We start from the raw sequence: 27,322 nt of genomic DNA on the forward strand, positions 1-27,322 counted from the left end.
TTAGAACAACAGAACACAGGCGGTTTGAATAAAATATTCACGTTTGTTGCAGAACCGTCTGTCTTCTCGTGTTAATCCGCAGCTGAAAATAGTCCCAACAAATCCACGACTTCTTCAGTTTTACCTGAGAGCTGCAGACAGGTCAGTGTGGTTGACCTTTGACCTTTAAAGACCGGCGCACGGGGTCACGATGTACGTGGAAACTCAACTCTTCAAAATTCAGCTTCAGCAGATGGTCGGGTCAGAACAAACAACCCCCTGTCACACATTTCCATCACGTAATTCTGAATTTTACATCCAACACAAACGCTGACTTCTTACGGCCCGATTCAGGTCAGCGTGTTCTGTCCGAGTCCTAATTAAAATAAACGCTGGTCGCCGTCACATCTGCACATCACAATACAGCGTCCAGGTGGAGGACAAGAGCATGCAAACAACAAAAAAACCCAACACGACATGTGAATGGATAAAAATCTGGAGCACAGCGGGAACATGAAGGCGGCATGCTGCTGCTGCTTTCAAGCAGCCGCCTAACCTGCTCACATCACGGCAGGACGGAGCTGCTCTTGTTTCTTTCCAGGACCATGCACCATGAAACAGATTTCAGGCTCCCACCTCCACAGGAAACAAGCCTCTGTCTATCTATCAAACTGTAACTGTGGAGACGTTAAAGCCTGTTTAATGCAGATTTAAAAAACATTCATTGTTCGTTTGAAGTACAGTACATTCCCAGTATTCTTTAACTGTACTGCCCTTCTCCAGCTGCAGGCTAAGAGCAACCACAGCCTGAATCCACACTATAAATACGCTTCAGCCGACCTGCCGCACTCGTCTTCCTCTGCTTAACCTTGTTGTTGTTTTTGATTAACGCGTGTTTCATGCATGAAGGAGCCTCATCACTTAGGACGCATGCACACAAACACCACCCGTGACGTCTTACCTCCTCGTGAAGTATGGCCTTACACATGGAGTAGTTCCCCTTCAGCGCCCACGTTCCATTGGCGAGACATTTCCTATAAACATTATCTGCAGAGAGGAGGGAAGACAAGAACAGGACAGACGTCAGGGTCGGCGTTTTTATTTTATTTTGTTTTGCTTTGTGTGAATCTACAAGATGTAGATTCCTGCTCGGTTTACAGCGCCGCCGTGACCTTTCGTGCTTTGAGACTAATAGGCAGAGATCATTAGAGGAATTCTTACAAGCTGTGATGTTTCACACTTCAGCTGTCAGCACAGTCTGCCACCCACCGCCTGAGCTTTGTCATCCTTCTTTACATTTAGACCCCCGCGCTTTTAACGTCAATTCCCCACGATCAACCTGCGATTTCTAACATTTAACTCCAGACCCATAAATCTGACTTTCACTGCAAGCTGTGACACAATCAAAAGGCATATTTTCAACCTTTAAATCAAAAGACTGGAGCCGAGACAGAGCGAGCAAGAATAACTGTGTTTGCTATCCGTTCAAAAAAATATTATCCCGGCACATTCTGCAGATCTGAGCGCTGGATCATATCAACACAGATAGTTGGGGGTCGGCATGAACGCTCCGGCAAGTGAGGAGTGAAATGATGTTTTTCCAAGCAGCAGGCCCAGAACCGAAATAATCTGCAACAAATTTCACATTTGTCACTTTATATTTATTATTTCTTGAAGTTGAAGGAAATGAAGCGGTCAGGCGGGACACTGAGGAGTAAATATTGCAAATGAGGCAATTTAAAGTTGTGGATGTCTGCAGGGGAACAGGTGACGCTGCTGCTGGATGTTCAGACTGCAGCTTGAACTTCAGTTCATTTAAACACGGGTGAAATGAAGTTTCCAAAGGTAATGCGACGTCCGACATTCAGATCAGGTGCGGAGGATTATTTCTTCTTCAGTAAAGGTCTTTCTCTGTCGATGGGGGAAGATTTGAACAATCAGCAGTCGGAGCACGTCTCACAGTGACAGCCAGTTAAATCGCTCGTCCTGTCCCCGAAAACGTCTCGCTGAGTTATAGGGACGGCTCTGACCCTGATCTCCAAGCCGGTCGACTCGGGTCGTTTCCCGCCTTTTCCGGTGACAGTCGAGTCGTTTTCAGAGCCGGGTGGTGAAAGTGAAAGTTCACGTAACGCTGCGTCGTTTTCCTCTGCGAGAGGAAACGGTTTGAAAGCTGCCAACGTCCAGGAATAATGACACGCGACCTTTGCTGCGTGTCACACCCTTCTTCTTCAATTCCTCTGCACACTCAGACTGCTGTTAATATTCAGGCTGCAGCATCGTGATGCAGCATCATCTGTCACACTACTCAACAAACAACCAGCTCAGCGTCTGAGCTTCAGGACTGCTGAGCAATTAAAACATTAATCTAATTAATTAAATGCTTTGTAATTGTTAACAGAAATTGCAATGCAGCCTGGTTGTTGAATCATAGAGCCAACTAATCTGATCTAATCTGACGCTACGCTTTATTTTGTCTCAAATTAAAGAATTGAAATGATCACATTATGTTTTTATATTTCATTCTTTATTTTTAATGTTTATATGTTATTTCATCTCAAAAGGTGGTGCGATATTTTACAACTCATCCCCAACATCATTTAAAATAACTGAGAAATACTGATCGCTTCATTCTGACGTGTTTATAGGAAACATAAGGAAACAGAGCGAGCGACCAGGTGAAGACTTTTCACCTGATGTGATCAGCTGATGTGTTCACGTGTCCGTGTCCTGAGACGGAGGCTGATCACATTAAATGCATGTTTTAATAATGAGAGATTTTTTGGGGAGGGGTAAGAGATGAAATGGGATTGAGTTTCCTGAGGGCACTAATGTGCAATGAGCTGGGTAAAAATAGCATGTTGACAGTGTAAGCGGACTGTCATCCCCGATCAAGATTACCTAGCTTGTGATATTCCCTAAATCCCAAATGCAATATCCCTGAGAGCTCTAAAATCTGTCTGTGGAGAATAATGTCAGAAGTTAAGACTGATGAACTTCTGTGGTGGACAAACATATAACGGACACATCATTTATACTTCTGTTGAATAAATGTTTCCATTTGAATCATTGTGTGCTCGTTTGTTATCATCGTTTTGTCTGTATTAGATTTTAAGCGGCTCTATTTCTCCTGGAAATCCTTTTTTTTTTTTTTTCCACGATCAGACAAACAAACAGAATTGAAATGCTAAATCTCCTCAGACGTTCACTCAGATCAAATTTCCATGACGCTGCACGACTCGCCAACTTTTCTCTCGGCTCGCATAGTTTGCATGGATTACAGTCAGAGTCGCTCTGTTTAGAAAAAGCAAATGTTTTATGAAGAAGCTTTTAAAATGTGTAAAAGCCGAAATATTAAAGACAGAAATGTTTGAGTGTTCAAATGAAGCAGAATGACCTTGAAACGAAGGTCACACACCTCTGCACTGAGTAACAGTGACAGTCCTCTTTGTGTTTTTTTGATTTCTGGCGTCCAGTTTGGACGAGCAGCCTCACCGCTGAGGGAATGAAGGATTTAACACGCAGACACCGTTAGTTATAGCAGCGGGCGTATTGTTGTTAGGATTACTGTTGTTTCCATTGGCTACGGCGCTGCAGTTTTTATTTTGGGGCTGAAATTTGTGGAAAAATGTTTGACAGTTGAAATAACGAGTTGAGCATTTTGGGGCTGAGGAGGCTGGACACGCTCAGCTCAGCTCAGCTCAGAGACAGAGCAAAGCACTGACGGCATAAAGAACGGACGGCGTCACCCGCAGGTTAACCTCAGCTTTATGTTTCCTCTAACGCATGAACGCAGACCAGCCCAAGCTCGACTTTGTTAATTCTTCTAACGCAGCATGTTTGATTTGGATGTACTGCACCGACCTGCAGCTGTGTGTGTGTGTGTGATGGTGACAGACTTTAAATACAGTATAATAAACTAACAGACTCATAATTAATGTCAGTAAATGTCACTGCAGATTGTTTCTGTCGTATGTTTGCTGTCCTGAGTTTTACAGCTGAGGTGAATGAAGGTGGATTAAACACTCGCTGTTGTTTGGATTACTCGTCTCCAGCGGTGGATGCAAAGCTTGTTTCCTTTTGGGCTGAAATGTGTGAGTGGCAAATATTTGACAATTAAAAGCCTCCAGAGCTCCGTAATTAAGAGATTTTAGCTTGTTGGTTTAATCCGAACATAAACCGACTAACTCTGTGTGGTTTTAGCGTCAGAGTTATGTGCTGAAACTATTTGTTGGCACAGCTTTGGGAAGTCAGCACGTCAGGTTTGGTTATGAAACACATTCATAGATCTGTGTTCCAAAGATCCAGATTTAACGTAACTTTCAAACAAATTCCCAGAAAATCTGGTGCCATTAAACCAGTACAGACGGATCATATCCATGTTATTTCTGCCTTTGTTTCCACTCCAGGTGAAAATCTGCATCACAACAAGCCGATCATCGTGTCTGGCTGCCGGTACGACTGGATGAAAAGTTACCAGCTAAGAAACCAGTCTTTACGCTGACTCAAAGTGAATACATTCATTTTCCTCTGACGAACGAGCTGAGCTGATGAATTTGACAGTAAATGTGCAGAATGCGTTCGGAGTGGTTGGGCTGGGACGGACGCCAGTTCCTGAGGGTTCTTGGAAAACGCCGTCTCTCTCTCACTTCATTAAAAGTTTCAGAGACACATGTACTGTGAGCGTTCATACATGATATGCATGCTCACTGTGAGATTCTCCTTCTTCTGCTTCGTATCTCTCCTGAGCCTGCAGTGACTCTTCTTTCCCAACATTCCCCCGCAGTCTTTTAAGGGGAACGAGCCACTGCAAGCATCGTGAAACGCCATTTGCATGGGTCACGAGCTCAAGGTCCCTAAAATAACCGCTGATTTCATTTAGCGGCCGCTGCCAAACTGGTGATTTGCCAGGAATTCTATTAACGGCAGGCAGGTTTTGTCTCTGGAGCATCTTAAATGGCTCACAGTGGATTTCATTGTTTGAAGAGATGTGCGCTGCATCGTACATATCAGTTTTAATCTTTGCTTAGTGACTATCCATTGTTGTTTCTGAATGGGTGTTAAAAACAGCGGCTGGGCCGTGCCAGGTGCTAAATCCTCCCTGTGGAAACAGGAGCTCTAGGTACATGTGGATGGAACACAGGCTCGTCTCCAAGCCCGGGGCCAAATGATCCTCTTTTAGTTTTATTTCCAAACACGCCGTGCAAACACACTGCTTAGTAACAAAGATTATTCTACAGAGGCTGCGGATATGAAAACGCACAACGGAGCAGAAATGTTGCTGTAACTGTACACAAGCAAATCTGTTGACCCAAATTTAGTCACGCTCGCTTCGCACTGGAACACGTCGGATCAGCCGCCGCAGAGAGAACGCGTCCGCCTCCCCGCCCTGTGCTTTCTGAGCAGAGGGCTAATTAAAGGAGAGCATCAGCAGGCGGGGAAACCACACGTTATTCCACTAAATGAGCTTTTTTTATTTTTTATAATGAACTCCCGCCGAGCGGAGTAAAAGCCCGAGCTGTAACACGATGCGTTCACTTGTTTATGCAGGTCAGCCATTGTTCATGGGAACTTCCCTTCAAACTTTCACTGACGGACCAAATATTTGTTTCAGTTCTAAATAAATATAATACAGTTCAGATTATTTTACCTCGTTATGAAACTTAAACATGATACAATGTATACATACAGAGAGGATGCACTGTGTGTGTGTGTGTGTGTGATTCAGGAAGGTTCAGATTATACACAGCAGTGGAAAGAAGCCGAGTACATTTACTCAAGTTTCACAGTACTTAATAGTACTGTTTGCTTAAATAAATCACAGTGATGGAACGAAGTACATCCAGTCAAATACTGTATTTTACATTTGAGGTACTTTATACTTGATTTTGAGAATGCCACTTCTACTGTTTACTCCACTACATTTATCTTTATGATTTGATTTTTATTCATATTTCTGTAAATTAAAACACCCAGCAGTTTAGACAAATACAGCAGAGCAATTAGTTTATTAGTTTATGAAGTTAATTGGCAGGAAACAAATTAGAAACTGTTCTTCTTTGGTTCCAGGTGTTTTTTTTTAGATCATTTTAATATTGTTATTTGTAATAACGTCGAGGTTTGGACAAACATTGTGTCTCAATTTTCGGAACTGTTCCAAAAACCAAACAATCGATCGATTCATGGAGAAAATTTGTATTATTAGTTACAGCTCAGTAACAGAATGAGCTCCACCTCAGCTTGTTTTTACACGAACGCATGAGTCACAATCGTTTAATGAGATCAGATTTAAAACAGAACAGGGAACATTTTACTGAGTGTACTGCGTAGTATTTACAGTGTGATATTAGTACTTTCACTGGCAGAGAGGATCTAAATACTTCCTCCTCCACTTGTAAAATGATCTTAATCCCTGCCTAATCTCTTCTCTCCCTTCCACAAACAAATCTCTTCAGCAGCAGCTCATGAAACCCAAAGTGATGCAGAGCAGCCGGCAGATGATCAGCATTACTGTAACTTTCCGCCCTGAAATCACAGCGAGCGTTCAGGTGACCAGGCGTACCTGGGCGTCCTCACTGCTCATGGAAAAACTTTTTTCTGCCGCCTCGTTTTTTATTAGAAGAAAAACTTGTTAAATTCATGCAACAACTGGAAACTGGAGCAACTCCTGAGAAATGTGCAGGCGGTCTACACTGGAGGGAATAGATGCCAGTTTTCACGCTGGGTGTGTTTTCTGGCTCATTTCTGTTTGGTTCTGCAGAACGAGACACCTCGAGCGTTTGCACAGAAGGATCTACTTTCCACAGACGAATCTGCTCATCGCATCACTTTTAAACCTCTGATGTTACCCGTCCACTCACCCACGTGCACTCATAAAATTATTATTCAGCGAACGCTCCGCAGAGCTGCAGCCCATTCAGCAAAAAGATGGCTTGCATTTGCTGCGAGGCAGCAGGAGGGTGAACCGGGGTGAAAGGTTCTGCCGCCCCAACTGACCGCGAGCACTGCTCTAAATAAACCTCCACCTCCTCCTCCTCCCTCGCTTCAACCTCGATCACGCTTTGACTGGTGCAAGACCTGACAACTCGCTGCAACTCACGGGGCCTCCACATAAACAGCACATTCACACAAACAGATCTGAATAAAAATCCACCGGCCTCCCTCTGGGGACCATTAAGGGAAAGTCAAGCTTGGCAACAAATGGTGAAGGGGTTTCCGGGTGGGGCAAGACGTGCAACAACAAAGATAGCTACGGCAGGCTGAGTCACGCAGCCAGAGGAGGGCGTGCAGCGCCGTGGGCACCTGTCACCAATCAGCGGCTGAGCGGTGTGGACAATGGCCCCCGGACGCCTGCCGTCCCCTCCGTGCATATGTTTGACAACACGTAACCGTCGGAGAGAGCATCAGACGTATCGAGGAGCCGGCGATGATCAGCATGATTAACACGTGTTGATTGTTGCAATTAGGCTTTGTTCAAAGCGCACAAGGTTAACTCCAGCGTGTTTGATCTTCAGACTTTAGTTACCTGTTTTTCTTTTGTTCTTGAGGCTGAATTATTATTATTTCCTGTATTATGATATTTATAATGTCTGTTAACTGTACACACTCGAGGGTTTCCTGTTGATTGTCTTACTTTTAATGTTACGTAATAAAACATTAAAATCTGTGTTTTCATTCATGTTTAATCACCTGAAAATAAGAAGTTTGATGTTTTTGATACCTGACGATGACACTTTTACATCTACAGTCACAGCCGCCATGAACTGCCAGTGTGTTAGCTTAGCTTAGCATAGAGACTGGAAACAAGGGGAAACTGCTAGCCTGGCTCTTTTAAACAGTAAAAAAGTTGTTTCATAGTACTGTTGTTTTATGGTACTGTTGTTTCATAGTACTGTTGTTTCATAGTACTGTTGTTTCATAGTACTGTTGTGTCATGGTACTGTTGTTTTATAGTACTGTTGTGTCATAGTACTGTTGTTTTATAGTACTGTTGTGTCATAGTACTGTTGTTTCATAGTACCGTTGTTTCATAGTACTGTTGTTTTATGGTACTGTTGTTTACTGTTGTTTCATAGTACTGTTGTTGTTTCATGGTACTGTTGTTTTATAGTACTGTTGTTTCATAGTACTGTTGTTTCATGGTACGGTTGTTTCTTGGTACTGTTGTTTTATAGTACTGTTGTTTCATAGTACTGTTGTTTCATAGTACTGTTGTTTCATAGTACTGTTGTTTCATGGTACTGTTGTGTCATAGTACTGTTGTTTCATAGTACTGTTCATGGTACTGTTGTTTCATAGTACTGTTCATGGTACTGTTGTTTCATGGTACTGTTGTTTCATAGTACTGTTGTGTCATAGTACTGTTGTTTCATGGTACTGTTGTGTCATATTACCGTTGTTTCATAGTACTGTTCATGGTACTGTTGTTTCATAGTACTGTTCATGGTACTGTTGTTTCATGGTACTGTTGTTTTATAGTACTGTTGTTTCATAGTACTGTTGTTTCATGGTAGTGTTGTTTTATAGTACTGTTGTGTCATGGTACTGTTGTTTTATAGTACTGTTGTGTCATAGTACTGTTGTGTCATGGTACTGTTGTGTCATGGTACTGTTGTTTTATAGTACTGTTGTGTCATAGTACTGTTGTTTCATGGTACTGTTGTGTCATAGTACTGTTGTTTCATAGTACTGTTGTTTCATAGTACTGTTGTTTCATAGTACTGTTGTTTCATAGTACTGTTCTCGGCACAGTGGATCAGCTTCTGTTTTAGCAGCGGCGGGTTATTTTTAGCGAACTCGTTGTAACTTTATCAGTCCCAAACATTCAGCTTGTAGCCGCAGAGCTGGAATGTCACTCAGTACTGTACTGAAGTACAAATACGAGGTACTAATACTTGTACTCAATGACATTTCAGAGGGAAATATGGCACTTTTGAATCTACAAGCATTTATCTGATAGTTTGTCACAAATTAATATTTGTACACAGGAAAAGTATGAAGAGTTTATTAAATCTGATGTTTTGTCAGAGGACAGTTTGAGCAGCTGACACGATAAACCGATTATTCACGTTCATGTAAAAATATTTCAGCTCCACAAATGTTTTACTCTGTTTTACTGTCATCATATCCTGAAGATTACTTACATAGTCTATAGCTAACTGTGTTGCAGGTTTGTCCTGTAGTAACCTGCCCGCTTGACTCGGGTCAGTTTGAGGTCAATAAGATTTAATATTTGTGGGTTTTGAGTCCACTTCATGATTCCTTGTGTAATCTGGAGCAGAGACAAGAATTCACATCACTGTTGTTCCTCCTCTTCTTCTGCTGCTTCTTCTTCTCTGCGGTGAGCTTCAGAATCCAATTTAAGATCCTTCACTCGTCTGTAAATCTTGTCCTGGATCGGTCTTTGGCTCGGAGCTGAGCTGCAGCTGAAATGTGTTCCAGATCTTTAGCTTCTTTCTGCACCAGCGACTCAGACACGCAGGAAGACGAGTCGTGCACTCGTGGACGTGAACTCGGCCATCATCTCCCTCTGGACCGCTCACACATCCACTCAGACCATTAGGAGCCACCGTGGACTCTCCGCCCGCCTGCCTCCACCAAAACACACTTATTACTGTCCTACTACTACTACTGAGACTAATACTACCACTGATACTACCACTGATACTACTGAGACTAATTCTACCACTGATACTACTGAGACTAATACTACCACTGATACTACTACTGCTGCTGATACTGCTACAGTATAACTACTACTACTGAGACTAATACTACCACTGATACTGCTACAGTATAACTACTACTACTGAGACTAATACTACCACTGATACTACTGAGACTAATACTACCACTGATACTACTGAGACTAATACTACCACTGATACTACTGATACTACTACTGCTGCTGATACTGCTACAGTATAACTACTACTACTGAGACTAATACTACTAATACTACTGATACTACTACTGCTGCTGATACTGCTACAGTATAACTACTACTACTGATACTAATACTAATACTAACACTATTACTACTACTGAGACTAATACTACTAATACTACTGATACTACTACTGCTGCTGATACTGCTACAACTACCACTGCTACTAATACTAATACTACTGATACTAATACTAATACTAATACTTACACTATTACTACTAATACTACTGCTACAAATGCCACTGACACTAATACTACCAATACTACTAATACTACTGCTAATGCTACTAATACTATTGATACTAATACTACTATGACTTCCTCTGGTTTGTGATACTGTGATTGGCATTTTTTATCTTTACTTATTCTATTTATATTTTACAAACAAATTACTTTATGTATATTCCTATTATGTTACGTTAATATAATATAATATAATAAACTGTGGAATATCTAATCTGTATCTTCCGATGTCATTCATATTAAATAAATCAATTCAGAAATAACAATTTATTTTGATCTTTTCTTGCTGAATCATTTTAACGCCTTTTTAGGAAAATTATTTATAAATAAATAAAAAGATTTGAATTACAGCGTCGGCACATATTTCAGCCCTGAGTCGTGTCTGCGGTCTTCCTCGGAGACGAAGATAAGGGTAAGAAGGACCCATAAATCACGACCTGTTTGCCCCCATCACCTCCTGTTCAGACACACTTTAAATAAAACGTGTTGGTGAGACGAGTTGATTCATGTGAACTGTCTATTTATTACTTTCATTTTTATTTATTTATTTATGGTGTGTTTTTGAACTCTGTGTATGAAATAAGAAGCTGTTGCCGCGGTGATGGCCCACACAGACAGAATAATTGAGTTATTTTAAAGTAATTCTTATAATTAATTCATTTGTTTTATTTTCTTTTATATCCATTGTCTCAGGTCTAATTGTGTTACAGCACGTCATCTCCACTGAAGGTTATCACTGAGAAACAAACAGGGTGTCTGTATTCATGCAGCTCATTATCTGGAGCGCACACTGACTTTTCTTCTCAGCTGCACCGGCTGATCCGACAGAATAAAGACTGTACACGCTGCTTTCATGTTAGCGGTTAGAACTGTGTCGATGTGACAAGCCCCAGACGTTTCCTCCATTTGGTTTTTGGAGCTGCGTCATCTAATAAATAAAATAAACTCGAACGTCGATGTGTCTGTGTTTCAGATTTAACATGTCACAGTAACGCTCCAAAGTTAGGCGACATAAAAGCTGGCATGTCCATTTTCAAACGGGTCTTTTGACCTTTCACCTCAATATATCTGAGTTAAAATGAGTTCCGTGAACCCGCGAGTCTGCTCTTCACAGACATGTCCGCTTTGTGCTAATCCCACGGAGCTTTGCTGCATGCTGACGTCCCTAAACCGTTTAAGATGTGTATAAACAGTGTTTGACAAATTATATTAAGGCTTAAAGTTATGCAGGATTAAGAGCGTGGACGCTTTGATTGACAGGTGGGTGTTGTTACATCATTACTTCAGCCCGCCTCAGCTCCACCGATGATCCGCGTCTTTGCCGATTTTTAGATTTAGAGGCAGGACTACAAACATGGAGGCACACTGTCACGGATACGGCATCCGTTCTTTACCGCGTCAGTGATTGTGGCCTTGTGAACTTCCAGAAGAAACAAACTGACATTTTTCTCAAATTTAACTCGTTAAAATTGGCTAAATTTGAAATAAACGGTTTCTAACATCTACGTCAATGCAAAGCCTAAGAATTTTACACTCTTTATGAACTTTATATATTTGAATGTTTTCAGCTTTCATATCTTCTGTGTGCCATACATTGTTTACCTCCTGTCTCCCCCTATAGAGAGTGTAAGAGGTTAAAACAGTGTCTCAGCTCTGGGCACAGCAGGAACTGATATAAACGTCGTCTCCTGGTGGCAGCAAATCAGTTGCCAGTGAAATGGGGTGGAAGCTAATTCGTCACAGCCTGTTCAGTCTGCATCTTCACATTCTTTGGTGACCATTTTGGCGTCAGGCACTTTTTAAATTTAAAAGGTAACCACTTTTCAACAACTCCACAAAACACCCGGGACTCATAGCTGTCATAAAAAGCAGCAAAGTGTTCTCGAAAACCTAACTGATAATATCCAACATGTGCTCGTAGTTAAAATGAGTCGCTCCATTTAGTGGCTGGAATGTGTTGAAATTAGCAGAGAAGCAGAGGGGCGGAAATATTCGAAATAAAAGAACACAGAGCACCTGAAATACTCTGAGAGGATTATGTCACTCATTACTGTAAAAGCAGGATTTGACTGCTGAGCTGGTCGAGCTGCAGTTTTTATTTGATACAGGACTGTGACTAATTATTGTCCTTGATTGAGTGTCTGGTTTCGTTTGACACTTTCACGATGTTTGTTTGGTCCAAACCTCAAATTATTGAAGAGACATTGAGTAACTTTTGAATAATGTCTGTTCTCACACTGTGTAACTATTTCATTGTAGCTGCTGTTAGTTGGACCGCCGGGAAGAAGAAGAGGAGGTTTTTTCAGGCCTGGGGTGAGGAGCAGTGCCGGTGTTGTGCTAGAACAGGAGCCGCAGCTTCTATGGACATAATGGCAGAGGAGAAGAGAGTGAAGAGGACGCTGACGGAGGAAGCCATCAGTCAACCATCATTTTATGGAGGAAATGTTTTCTGGTTTTCCCTCTGATGTCCTCCGGCTGCTCCGCCTCAACTCTCTGTGATTTACAGAGTTTATGATGGACAGTGAAGTAAACTGCTGACAGCTGTAGCTGCTGTTAGCTCAGTTCGTCAGCTTGGCGGGAGCTCAGAGCGACGGTACCCGTCGCTCTGAGCTCACCGCCAAGCTGACGAACTGAGTGTTTGTACCAACAGGCGTATGGACTACCAGAAGAAGAAGAGGGAGGTAACCAGGCTCAGCAGCCTCTATGACATGATGGGAGAGGAGAAGAGAGTGAAGAGGACGCTGACGGAGAAGCTAAGAGGAAAAGGAGAGAGTGAGCGAGCAAGAAGCCGCCGGACAAGGTAATGTGGGACTGACTTTATTGGTTGGTGAGAGCTTGGTGAATAAAGGCTGAAAGACAGACGCCGAGCTGGGCTATATATATATATATATAATATATATATATATATATATACATACACCACAGTGGGATTACATTCTGAAACTGGGACTAGAAATCTTAATTTTTGAAGTAACTAAATCTGAAAAATAAATGTAGACGCGGAAGCGCTCATGGGATATCTTGGAGACACAATTTACATATTATCTAAAATAAGCTCCACAAAGATCGTGGTGTGTGTTCAACACGCTGAACAAACAAACACTGCTGCTCTGAGCTGAAATCTTCAAACTTGTACAAGAAAAGCAAACTTCAGATGTTTACATGTGGGGGCCCGAAGTTCATAAGATGCTCGTGTTTGAAGCTTCGACCGGTCTCATGGGTGGAAGTGATGGAGACGAGAAGCTGAAGTAGAGACTGTACATTTCAGGACAAGTTGACCCAGTCGGCAATCGTGCAACTACAAAACCCTCAAGTCTCCATGAAAAGTGCAGGAATGTGTGAAGGTCAAGATGTCAACCCTCTGATGATGTTTTACGTATAACAGTAACGTAAAGGTAACGTAAAAACACATTTCATTGTGGTTTTCTTACTTTTGATGGTCAACTACTTGTTTTTGGTTGTTGTAACATATTCTTCTTTTTTAGGAGGGTCAATGGATCTTTACGGGGAGTTAGCAGCAAAATTCAGAGGGTAAGAGCTCGGCACATGTTGATGATTGAGGTATACGATGGTCACTCCCAATGCTCTATTATGATTTCTAAGATGTTGCAGCAGCCTTTTGGATTGAAACCATTTATTAGAGCGCTCGAAAAAACTGTTTTGACAGTTTTTGTGTCAGAACTGCCGTCTTCAGTGATTGGATGGCGACTTCTGTTCTTGAACTTTCTCAGAAACCGTATTATTGTCAAGATACGTAGAAAAACCATCCATCCTCTGAACGCCTCCGGTCTCTCGTCTTTGCTTGCACAGTTTCTCGAGGATGTGATTATCCTCGAGGTCACAAAAGGAAAATTTATACAGTCAGGTCAAGTTTCAAAAAATGCTCTCACTACAATGAAATGGCTACTATGGGGACTAACATCATCACACACGAATACAATGAGAGTCTCAGCTTTGTAGTCAGACCTCTCCAAGACTTGGAGATTTCTCTTAGAACTGCCGTTTTCGGTAATCAGATTTTGAGGCCTCTTCTTCTGGAAATTGCTCCTCATCTTTAATGAAACCCGGAAACCCATCGCCCCCCTGAACGGCCTCGCTCTCTGGTTTGTGGCTGGACAGGCTGTGATTATCCTCGAGGTCACAATAGGTCATTTTACACATTGATGTCATTTTTAAAAAAAGATACTGTCACCCCAATGAAATGGCTCGTATGGTGAATACCATCATCACACATGAATACGATGTGGGCTCATTGAATCCACGAGAGTCTCGGCTTTACAGTCAGACACAATTTATGCAATTCAAAAACTGTTCAGGGACCTCAGTATGCAGAAATATTCAGATACACATCCATGCAAAAAACACTGCATGGTCTTTGCCCCAAGCGATATGGGATTAGCATAAAGAGGAGACTCGTGGGTCCCCACAGAAGAGAGAGGTCAGGAGCTTTCACATCACCAAAACTCGACCGGAGCGCCAAGCGACCATGACGCGCGACTTCGATCTGCGATGCCTGCATCCGGCTCTAACTTATTCAGTCCTCTTTCCCGACGACGTAGCATGAGAAGGTTGGTACATGGTATAGCTTTAAAACTGAGCCCGCTGCAGCCGCAGAGTGGAAGAGGTTATGAATAATGAAAGGAACAATTTGAAAAAGCCATAAAAAATTTATTAATTAGACACGCATTTAAATGATGCATTATGAAACTCAAAGTGGTATTATCACCTCGCTGTTGTGCGTTTCCAAGAACCACTCGAGTCTCTCCAGGCTCTGATAATGTATCACTAACACTGACAGAGCTTCATCACATGGTGCAAGCTTTAAACCAACAATTGTCGTCGTCCTGAGGTTTCTGTAATGGGAGTTGGGGGTGGGTGGGTTTATCCTCTAGGCTGCAGAGTGCAGGTTGAAAGGCTGGGCATCCATATGTATGCTGTCTGTGGCTGCACCGCATTAACCTCAGCTGGTTTCAGGGAGAGTTTCAGAGCGTGCTGCGATCTCAGAAGCCGACATAGAAAGTACGAAAAACTGCAGTTCCTCCAACGTCCACTTGAGTCAGTCGTTGCCAGTAACGAGTAACTACCGTATGTTATCTTGATGATGTAGCCGGTCTCGGTGGAGCTGAGTTTAACTACCTTACTTAGCCGGAGTGGTACATTAAAAAGACATGATATCAGCTGCGTGCTGATGAAGAGTCAGCGCGTTTCTCTACCTTTGAAACAAACAGCACTTCAAAAGACATGACTGAATTACTTCGCCTCGTCTGAACTTCATCTGTGAAAAACATGAAATATTTAATAATGATTAATAAAAAATTCATGCTGGAAATATTCTTTAAAGTAGTTTGTAATCCTTCCAATGGATTTTAACACTCATGTGGTCACTGTGAATCCACTGTTGACCTCCGCGAGACATCAGCTGATGGACGTCAGCTCGTGAGTGGAGATTATTTTAATCCTGAAGGTGAAATGAACCTCGCTGTGTCAAATTAGCGTCTGAATTACCGCCCGGCTCGTTCTCCCTCTGTGTCTCTCTTGAGTGGCTCCTCGAGGGTCCTGTGGGGACTTTAAATTACCAAGAAACACACACTTCCTTTCATCCGGTAAATCTACTTAATTGTGTTTACTGTATCTCCCTCGGCGTGTTTGCTTTCACCTCGAGTGCCGCGGTGGCCCAGATAGATGCTCATCACAGATCCATGTTCGATAAGCTGAACCTGTCCGTGCACCGTTTGTGGACATTACAGCCGTCTGAGTGGAAACGTGAATTAAACATGAATCTGATGAATTATAGACGCAGGGGAAGACTTAAAGGACGACGCTTTAAAGGACCAGGACGCTAAATTTTTAATTCTGTGCTCAAATTCTGGATTGTAATCTTTAAAAAAAACTGAATTCAAAGTCACTGAAATTTGCTGCCTCGTTAAGTTTTTGTTTGAGGACATTAGATTTTAATTTATTGTTTAGACGTGAGATTATTCTATTAGTTTAATGTTTCACTTCTGACATATTTAGTTTGAACCTCGTGAGAAAACATTAAAACTGGGGTGTCGCCCCATGTACGAAGGCTCAGGCCTCGCCGCGACGGCCCAGGGTTCGAATCCCGACCTGTGACTCTTTCCCGTATGTCACCCCACGTTTCCTGTCACTCTTCAAGCTGTCTCAGTCAAATAAAGGCCCCAAAAAAAGTGTTTTGAACATTTGGAGGTTTTTATCTCATCTTAACTAAGACATGCGCGTCAGAATCACGACTCGTTATCTCGCAGTGATGAGGAAGAAGTCACGCAGGTTATCAATCATCACCAGAGGAGACGGAGACGCGATGACGCTCCCTGATTATCAGCTGTGACTGTGACCACACCCTCTGCTTCTTAGCGTGACTAACACACCGGGCTGTATCTTCAGTCTCTTGAGAGTTTGTATATTGTGAGCTGCTTCAATGCTCCATGAACTGTCATTAGGGTTCATCCTCTGAGGACCATGAATGCCTTGTTATATCTGCTAGAATGGCTAAAAACTGACACTGCGGATGTCATTTACCAGGCTGACTTCTGTAGCTATTTAACTTCAGCTTGACCTGAGGACAAACCGCTGTGCCGAGGTTCAGGAATAGTTCGAGGTACCGGGAACAGACATCTGAACCACTTTCTTCACTTTCACAAAAACCTTAACCCAAAAATCTGATTTCTAAAATACCTTCAGAGACGCTGCACTTAAGAAAATGGGTCATTATGTGATTCTTCGACCCAGATCACGTTTGAAGACGTAGGTTTGACATTTATCTGCGGATCTCTCCGTCGTTTTAACAAGCTCTTCATTTTGTGACATTATCCCATCTTTATATTTCCATTTCCATCCTGACACAAACACCGCTCGTCAGGCTCGTTTCTTCTGACACTTCACGGTGTTTTTATCTGCAGTCCTACTTTGTGTACACGTGATTTTTTTTTTTTTGTGTGTGTGTATGTGTGTGTGTTTCTCACTAATTTGTATGCTCATGCTAATTTCTGTATACACAATTACGTAAACAGGATTTGCCCAAGGGGAAGACTAGTCAGCGGGGGGGTTTGGGAAGAGAGAGGAAATCAAATTAAATCTTGTTTTGAGTCTATTGTTTGTGTGCTGGCAGGGGCCGTGGTGCCGGGACTTACTGGTGGTGTTGTATCTGACACCGTAGAACATCTCTGGACAGGGTCGTGACACCATCTGCCCGGCGCTGCTCCGGGGCCAGCAGGTGCCAATGCCATCGATGGAGGTGTCACAGTAGAGTCCCGAGCCTGCAGCACGGGGGACAGAAATGTCAAACACAAGCATAAATTCCTGGCATGGCTGCGTACTACATATAGCCATGGTGAAATTCTGACAATGCTCCAATGATGTTGGCAATAAGCCGCGCAGCTGAATAAGCTGTTTGTGTACACAGGCTTTAATTATTACTCCTGTGCTGCGCTCGAGCGCCGTCTCCCGTGACACGTCGCCAAAGTCTATTTCCGGCATTGTTCTCGTCTTTGATGTTAGTCCTTATAATCTGAGTTCGGATCAAACTCGCTCTCCCTCGTGGGGTATTCCACAACAACTCCGCTTTGTAGCAACGGTGCGGGAATCAGTTTCACACATCTGAGAAGAGCAACGTGTCCAACTCACCGCTCCACTGACCCGTGGCATTGCTCAGGGTTTGGTTCCAGGAGGAGGCCAGCGACTGCACTGCAATCCAGAAGAAGGAGAGAGTTTCATCAATACCCTTAATCTTTGTTTGCACGGTTTAGAAGAGGCTATGAAAATCTCATTAGATTCATTTTAGCAGCTACAAAGGGTGAGCATTAAAGGGCAACGGTAAACACTGGTGACAGACCTTTCCCCGAGCAATAACAGGACGGTAGCAGCAAATATGAATCTAGACGTGCCCCGAGGGTCAGGCTATTATTTCTGTAATAACTCAAGAAGAAATGAGGATGTTGAAGCTTCCGCCTGACGCTTTCAGGTGCTTTTTAACACAGTGTGTGAAAATTCATTCAGCGAATTATGAAATAATTTAAAACCCAAATCAACATATATGTTTGTTTTCTTCACAGGGACGTCGATGTGACGTCAGCTCAACAACGTCAGTGTTTATTTTCTGCTAACCCAAAATCAGAGAGTTAGTTTTAGTTGCACCTTAGTTGGCTTTAGATGATGTCTTATGAACATGGTGTATGTTCGACAACTAAACTGGACGTACATGGTTTGCCTCCAACTCGCCTCTACATTTACAGCAGCTTTTTAAATCCAAACATGATCTGGTTCTGGTTTTATGTCATTGCAAACTGAGATATTTTGAAATGTTGGTCGGATTACGGGAACATGTTACAACAATTTTCTGACACCTGATCGACCTCATAGAGAATAACCTGCAGAATAATTGATCCTCGTTAGTCGCTACTTAACGCTGTCTACAGTCAGTCATCGTTTGTGAACGCCCAGCCATCACAGAGCAATGTGACAGCTTAATAACACAGCACCGTCATCATTAGTAGCAGTCTGTTAAAAGCTACCTGGAACATTTTAATGACAGCGACCCAGGGCGAATAACAAAGAGATCATTCCTGTGTGCTCCGTCATGGCTGGGCTCTGTCTGGGTGCGTGCTACAGTTTAAAGTCTTTAATAAGCCGCTCTCAGTGGAACACAAACAGAATAATGGGAAGCGACGCTGTGCCAATAATCACACAGAGGACGGTTGTGATTGAGGACGACGGTTCGGGGCCTGGAAATCAATTCAAGCGCACAATGTGTAGTCGCAGGAAAACACTCTGGGATATAACTGCCTTTTAACAGCTGGTAACTGTGTCTGTGAGCAAACATCCCAGCTGATGTTTGTCCTCAACTTACATGAGAAATTCCCTGACAGCATGAGCAGAGCTTCACATGTCAAATCCGCTAAAGAGCCTGAAGGCAGCAGGCTCACGACGGCGCACACCTGCGAACAGAGGAAGCAGAAAAGAGAACGCCACAAAAGGTCAGACTCCATCGATGAATCCAGCGTTCGCACATGTCGGATACAGTCCTTTAAATTCAGACTGCAGAAACCAAACTGAAAGACTGCGGGTGCCCTTGAGCAGATGATGCATGCATTAACAGCTCCTCTCGCTTCATTTGGAGCGCTTTGTAGTCTGTAATCACCCCCCACGTCAGACTCTTTCATGTTTACAGATACCAGGTTCAATCACACACAGCAGAGGAAGTTACTTCCAGCCTTCTAAGATGTTGTAGTGTTCGATACAGAGGATTTCTGTGTGTGCCGGGTTCCCGTTAGCCTACTTTACACGTGCTCCGAGAGGGAAAAACACATTAAATAATGCACATAATTATGAAATTACAGTAAGCAGCACGGGAAGAGGTTGTGCGTCTGTATGTGTCGGGTCTCATGTGAGAGAAGCAGCGGCGTGTTTTCGCTTGTTTCCCGCCACAGAAACAATTTCAGATAGCATCTGTTCCCTTTAACACACACACACACACACACACACACACACACACACACACACTGTGGTGAAACAGGTGAGAACCTCTGTGTGTGCGTTGGGATGATTGATTCATTCACACACTTTGATCTCAGGCGGACTTCTTTGGCTGGAAACCAAGTGGAACCTCCAAGAAGTGCCAGAAGCTGCAGTTCCTCGAGTGGCCACTTGAGGCTGGAGCCAGAAGAAATTAATCAATCACCTGATTAGAACCAGGTTACGCTCTATTTCACAGCCTGTAATTAAAACCAGCATGAATCAGAACAAGGATGCTAATTTAAATTTAAAGGTCGAAGGTGTGGTTACAACATCACCACTACATCACCGCTAAATCCGACAGACTGGACCTTTAAAATAATAAAATATCATGAATATACGACGGCATCAAAATGTCTGGAACAGCTCTGGATGAAGACGCCAAGCAGCGACCTCCGTGCCTGTGAAGTCCCAAAAGCTGCAGTTCCTCTAACGTCCACTTGAGGCTGGCTCCAGAAGTGAGTCAGTCTCCATAAGTCTCCATGTTAGACAGCAGAAATAAACATGTTTACAGCCTGGTACAAAAAACAGTTTTGGTCTCTGTAGCTAATTTCCCCGTTCATGACAACTGTACTGAGGGTGAATTTATATACAACTCACCTGTTCACATTATATTAAGGCTTAAAGTTATGCAGGATTAAGAGCGTGGACGCTTTGATTGACAGGTGGGTGTTGTCACAGCTTCAATAATGATTTTTAAATTAGCCATGAGGCAGAAGAAGCAGGACAGCTCTTCAGGAAACGCTGTCCATTCTTTGTACTGTCATTAGTTGGGATTAATATTTAATTCACGCACTTTGATCTCGGCCGGATTCCTTTTTTGTCGAGTGTCTGCTGGAAACTGTTCAAGCCGGGAAGCGTTTGGTGTGTTACTGTGCCTCCGTGTTTAACTGGTGACATCTGGAAACCGCTGTGTGCCAGCATCTGTCGCTGCCATTTTATGAGGAGCAGCAAAGACTGTAAAATGTCATCTTTTCAGTTTTTGTTTGGACTAAAGCGGCCTCTCTAATTGACCCCAAACTAGGTTACACAGCGGAGCAGCTGTCCTTGACTATAGACTATTCCCTGTGGACACGAGAGGGCGGCTACTATTACCTACAAAGCCAATGTTTCATTTCCTGTTTGCATAAAACATCTCTATCAATAATGCAACGTCTCAAACAACATTTTATCTCACAGAAAATAAAGAAATCTTTCAGTTTCCCTCTTGTCCTTGAACGCATCAATAGGCAGATTCATAGCTGGTGGTAACAGCAGAGTAAAACACCAGCAGTGTGTGTAGTCTCATCATATAAAATGCTGGAGTGCCCCAGATTTCTGGTTTGCTGTGTCTGTTTCATGCTCGCTGAATGCCGGGCAGGTATCAGCACAGTACAGTGCAGCTACTGTACTGTGCTGCTGCAGCCTCCTCCATGTAATTAAAGCTCAGTAACTGACAGCCGCGCTGTGAACGATGGGATGAAAACCAGCCTGTGATGCTGCTGATGGGATTTGAACCTTGGGTGAAAAGCAGGAACGCAAAAGTGTAAAAAATACTGAACCCTTCGCTCGTGATGCATCGACGTGTGAGCGGCAGTTTGTTTCTATTTTTACTTCTTTTAAATAAAGCAACTTGTCTAAATAATAAAAAATGCTCTTAATCCTGCATAACTTTAAGCCTTAATATAACCTGAACAGGTGAGTTGTATATAAATTCACCCTCAGTACAGTTGTCATGAACGGGGAAATTAGCTACAGAGACCAAAACTGTTTTTTGTACCAGGCTGTAAACATGTTTATTTCTGCTGTGAAGTTGGACATTTGGACATGGGGACTTATGGAGACTGACTCACTTCTGGAGCCAGCCTCAAGTGGACGTTAGAGGAACTGCAGTTTGCGGCTTGGCGTCTTCATCCAGAGCTGTTTCAGACATTTTGACGCCCTCTTATATTCATGATATTTTATTATTTTAAAGGTCCAGTCTGTCGGATTTAGTGACATCTAGTGGCAGCAAAACATGTGAAAAAACTCCAAAGGCTGCGATCTGGATCTTTAGATTAATTTGTTTCTCATCAGTTTCACGTCATCATCTGTAAATTAGCATCCCTGTCCTGGTTCATCTTGGTTTTAATTACAGGATGTGAAATAGAGCGTAACCTGGTTCTAAACATCGCGGTATGATTATCAGGTGTTTGATCAGCTGTGTAGGAGTGTCTCCGCGATGAGGTGTAGTGTTATTAATAAGAGACGTCTTTTTCCTTCGTTATATTTAAAAAGATTGTTTCCTGTGATGTCCCACAGTATCTTCGTTAATGTCACAGTGTCGCTCTTTAACCTCAGCATGAACAAAGTACTGAAGTTTTCATCACTAAATGTTTTATATTTGGATTTAAAAGGTTCTTTTAATGTTATGTCGTTATCTCTTAAAGGTTTTTTGGTCGTTTGAGGCTCCCTCATCAGATCTCGGATCTTTCTGGTCCCATCGCTCCCTGAAATATTTAAAACTCTCATCAATGAGACCAAATTAAAAACATGACGCAGCTCTGCTGTCAAACTAGAGAAGAAGAAGTCATGTGTTTTTCTCACCACAGTTAAAGTAGAATTGACTTCTGCTACAGTTTGAGTATTTCTGCGTCATGCATCCTTCACCAGCTGCATCGTTAGAGATGCTTCAATAATTAAAATCCATCAATACACGTAATTCTGACATAGTCTGCATAATGACTATGTGTTTCTACATCGTGGTACTGCAAATTTATAATGTCTAAGTACTTCTTCTACCTGAATTTGTCATATTTTGATCACGACTCTGTGAGAGCAGATTTTTCACCACGAATCATCTGGATGAAAAATAACATAAACAGGAAGTCCAGCTGTTAGTAGCAGAGAGGAAAGAGGTACTTTGACTTTTACACTTTCTCTGCACTGTGGTACCACATAGAAGTACTGCAGTAAAGGATTTGAAGTACCTGTGAACTGAACTTGCAGTGCATTGTTATATTTTGCTCACAAGTCTTTTTTTTTTTTTTAAGGAAATTCAACTTTCAGCAGATTTCTCACCACAAATCATCTGGATGAAAAAGAATCTGCACAGCAGCAACTCAAAGAGTAACCGAGTACAGAAATACTGAAGTAAAGTTACCTCAAAGTGAACTTACGGTACTTTTTGACCTTAGCAGTAATGTGATCTGTGTGTGTGTGTGTGTGTGTGTGTGTGTGTGTGTGTGGGAGCTCTTCGGTCTTAAATCACAACAATGGGGACGCGAATAGAAAGCAGGGGGGATTTCATAAAGGGGTTCAGAGGATTCTTGGTTATTCTTAGTGCTGGCAGCTCCGCTCACACAGTCACACAATGGGTAGGAGGCAGATGAAGTGATTCACCTCAGGCATCTGTAACAACATCAGCATGTCTCCTTCCAGAACAAACCACACATGTGTCCTTCATTGTCTTCCATTTTGTCCACAACAGATATCAGATGAAGCATTTTTTTTTTTTTTTTTTGGGTGGTGGTGGTGGTGGTGAGGGTTCAAACATGCAGGAGGAGAAGTGAGGAGAGAGGAGCTCGTACAGTTGCTGCATTAACACTTTTTAATCCCCAGTGTCCCAAATCCGGGTTTTTTTAAGCACCAGCGTTAGAGCTGGTCCCAGCAGAGCAGGAATCCTGACACTTGGGATCGTTTTCTCATGCCATTTTAACCCCAAAGTCCCGCCTCATGTTTCACTGTTTACAACACAACAAGGCATTTTGCAGCTCCAGCGTTTGTTTGTATGAAATCATGCAGATTATTATTTTTTTTGTGTGTGTGTGAATATTTGGAGCTTTGCAAGTCCTGTTATTCAAACAGCTGTGAGATGGAGACACCAGAGCTGACATCTGGATGAGGAGGAGGATGTTAAATCCTCTCACATCAAAGATTATCCAGCAGATTTTTTTTTGGATTTTATGATAATTAAACATCCAAATGATGCAGAACTTACCTGAAGCAGAAAGAAACATTTGCGACGCATTTCCAGATCTGGAATATTCACATAATTCTCACGTGTTTCTTTAAAGATCTGGATCTTAATGTTTTTATCAGAATTTCACACTTTTAAAAAAATGTTGATGGAGCCAAAAAACCAAAAACAAACAAACAAACAAACAAAGATGCTGAATCAGGTTTCCAAATGCGCCGTCCGAGGTCAGAGGTTAGGATCCATTCCGATGATTTAATGAGGAGCAGAAATGTGTCAGCCGGTTCTCCGGGTGATGAACTGTCCTGTCCGTGCGGCTCGGTTTCCCGTGAATACTCAGATGAAGTCGCTCCGCCAGTTTCTGTTACCGGACTGTGGAAACCGAATCCAGCTTTTGGAGAGAGAGAGAAAGAGACGCGCACCATCCGTGCTGACACCACAGCAGCCTTCAAGCCTGGCCCCGGGCCAGAACTCCTTTTACACGCACGGTTTGCTCCGCAGGGGTGCCCGCAGCTCTCACCGTCACGTCCCGCTGCTCGCTCCACATCCAGCCGCTCTGACTCTGACTGCGCTCGCTGGTGCTTTGGTACAAGATCCTTCGACGCGCCGCCCACGTTGTGCCACTTCGTCGGGGAGTATGCGACGCGACCGGAGGGTGGGTGGAGTGTGTGTGTGCGTGTGTGTGTGTGTGTGTGTGTGTGTGTGTGTGTGTGTGTGTGTGTGTGTTCCTCACCGTGGAGTTAATTATGCAACGGCTGATTGTAATCTGTAATCTGAAAGTTAAAGGAGGTAAACTGGATTTGGCGCGTAAAGAGGAGCTCTAATTAAGAAAGCAGGGAACCCTTTTTCAAACATAATCAATAAAGTTAAACATCCTCCAGGGAGCGTTTTTAAATAAAGATTCAAACTGTTCAGATCAGCATGGAAATACAAATCAATCAGCTGATTAATCAATAATTCAGGAGCCAGATGGTGGAGATGATTAAAGAGATGAGAGACCTTTAAAGGTGCAACACCTGAGGAAGCAGAAACTGTTTCTGTCATCATATCATCACATCTAAATCATGGATGTAGTCTGAAGAGTGATCCACACTGACTCACTTCTGGAGCCAGCCTCAAGTGGACGACAAGAGGAACTGCAGCTTTTGGCACTTTAAACATCAGCAGTTCATTAGCATTCATCTGTGCATGAATTATCTGTATTTTTATCTGTCTCTTTAGCTGCTAAATGATGTTCAACCAGCTCGTGTGTTTGATCCGGTCGTCTTTCGTAACTAAACAAGGAGCTGAAAGAAGCTAAAACGCATCATAAGTCTAAAAGAAAACTGCAGAGTTTGGCAGCGTTCACGTCGGATCTATTGTTCGCATTTAAAAAACATTGAATGAATCAGATTTAACGTCTCCCGGGCTCTAAAATGAGAAATAAATGGAAAAAAAATGACTCGCATTGCCTCATTTCGAGGTGTCACGAGCCAAAACGATTGTGAAACACATGTTTAAATCATTTATCATGTGGAGAATGCCAAATATTCTCTGGGTCCAGCTCCTCAGATATGATCCAGATCCAGATTTCCTCTGTTTTATGTCTTTTAGGTTTATGTTGGTCAGATAAAAGGAACCATCTGAAGCGCCAGACTCTGACATTTTCAAGACTAAAACATTCATCAACAAATAAATTGTTAATGAGAATAATCTTTATTTGCCTGTGTGGTTCTAATTTTACACCGTCGGGGACTCCCACCCCCCTGGTACTCCCTCCTGTTCATGCTTGTTTAAATCCAAATTAATATTTTATACGACATATCATCAGACGTATTTTGCTCACATGCAGGAGGAGGGACGGCAGGCGTCTAATATCCATGCCACCGAGGCTTTGAGTGCACAAAACGCTTCATGCACACTGCGCTAAAGCTTTCTTCAGAGCCAGCGACATGCAAAGAGGCATTATTCAAAAGATGCGTTAATCCAAGGTGACAGCGCCCTCCCCTGAGTATGCCATCTCGTGAAGTGTCAGTGGTGGCAGCAAGGAGACCATGGCAAACTGGGTTATGTGGTCAGGATACTGTTTCCACTTATTAGTATGAGCCTGCCGCTGCTGCTTGTAGGACACAGTGTGCCTATCTACTGCACATACACCTGTCTATGAGGCATCCAGGTGCTAAAAAATAATGAGCCTGACAGGTGTCATGCATGCTCCGGTCCATTTGCTTTGGATTTTCTGAGAGGTCGCATGTTCCCGAAGGTTGTGTAAGACAGTCTTCCTAATCCTTTTTCCTGCAGCTGGAGGAGTTCACCATCAAGCAGGCTGTAGTCCTCCTCCCCCTCCTCCACCTCCTCCTCCACCTCCTCCTCCTCGTCTAATCTGAACACACAATTTATCGTCAATCTAGACATGTGACGTCCTCAGTGCTGGAAACTCAATACATGCCTTCTCTCTGTGGCATAACATGTTGGCTGTATGTGTGTGTGTGTGTCATTCCAGATGCATGCGCGATGATAAAGCGACCGTTCACTGCATGTTGGGGTGCTGCACGTTTTCTGTTTGTGATGAACATGCATGAGGCCCCCGTGAAGGTCCAGAGAAACGCGCTTTTCTCCTCACATGAGTGCATGCGGTGATGAAAAAATGTAACCTAGAGGACGTGCCGAGCGATGAGATAAGAGAGATGGGTGGGAAGGAATGAAGAGTGTGTTTGTTCTTAGAGGAGAAAATATTCAAAGAACCAAATCAATTAATCAGAAAACAGAAAATGAACTATTTAATATGTGTTTGATGCTTTTCTGTCTTGAAGGCTGTTGCTCAAGGAATTTAAAGACGTCACCTTAAAGACAATTAAACATGAAAAAGTAAGAACCTTTTTATTAAAACATAAAGAACATTCTTGACCTTGGAAAACTGCAGGTAGCGAAGCAACCTCAACTCCAGATCCTCTTTACTCGCTTATTCAGTCAAAGGTACTTGCGTCAAGCTTGGAGAGGAGACAGCTGTACAATCCGGTCTGGCAGAAAGGCCTCGGCTCGTCTCCAATCGGAGCACTAACAAAGAAAAAAAAACATACAGGGACATAAATCTTATGTTACCAAAAATATAACCTGAGGAGGAGGCTGGGCTGGTGAGTGGTCTGCTGCAGCAGCAGTTGGCACAAGTGAAACGCTGAAAGAAGTGTCAGGTGATAATGTATGTGCCGTCCATCTGCATGATTATGATTGTACATTACGAGTCAGCTGGTGACAAGCAGGTGATGGTGATGCGTGAATGAAGCAGCTGATGCCAATCAGCTAATGCAAGTGTGACTTCAGTGCTCTGCTCGAGGTAGCACTTTTGACCGCATCCCGCGTCTTCATCACCAGATTGAATTCGCTCAGTTGAATCTCAAATTATCTGAATACCTGAATACTAAAGTGGGGAAACATTATAGATGCAGATGCTTCCAGACAGATGCTGAGCAGCTGGTTCTGATTTCAAGATGAAGAAGAAGAATGAAGAGCGAAAGTCAGTTTGAAGGAGGGTTCATTGTTGGGGCAGCTCCAAGAGGAACATTGACTGAAGTGACCTCGGCATGTAGATTTATGGGACAGACATCGGTAAACAGGGTCAGGAATCGTGGTCAAAAGCACACAGTTGATGACGCTTGTGCATTAGCGCGAGATGTGAGGAAAGACACGACGAGCAAATCCTCCTCAGGTGAC

At 42.9% G+C, this 27,322-nt stretch overlaps 1 protein-coding gene across 1 annotated transcript in view; it reads right to left on the reverse strand.

The window, feature by feature from the left end:
• Positions 1–24,258, reverse strand: part of LOC104935921 (corticotropin-releasing factor receptor 1) — a 42,630-nt gene extending 18,372 nt beyond the window's left edge. Inside the window, exons 1-5 of the mRNA XM_019277720.2 lie at positions 23,657–24,258; positions 19,034–19,121; positions 17,812–17,871; positions 17,319–17,444; positions 941–1,026 (exon numbers count right to left, since the gene is read on the reverse strand). Of these exons, the coding sequence (XP_019133265.1) occupies positions 941–1,026; positions 17,319–17,444; positions 17,812–17,871; positions 19,034–19,121; positions 23,657–23,686 (390 nt within the window). The 5' untranslated portion in view covers positions 23,687–24,258. The remainder of the gene's footprint in view (positions 1–940; positions 1,027–17,318; positions 17,445–17,811; positions 17,872–19,033; positions 19,122–23,656) is intronic.
• Positions 24,259–27,322: the final 3,064 nt, after the last annotated feature.

This window comes from Larimichthys crocea, chromosome XVI (assembly GCF_000972845.2).
Source record: "Larimichthys crocea isolate SSNF chromosome XVI, L_crocea_2.0, whole genome shotgun sequence".
In the NCBI taxonomy this organism is placed as follows: domain Eukaryota; kingdom Metazoa; phylum Chordata; class Actinopteri; family Sciaenidae; genus Larimichthys; species Larimichthys crocea.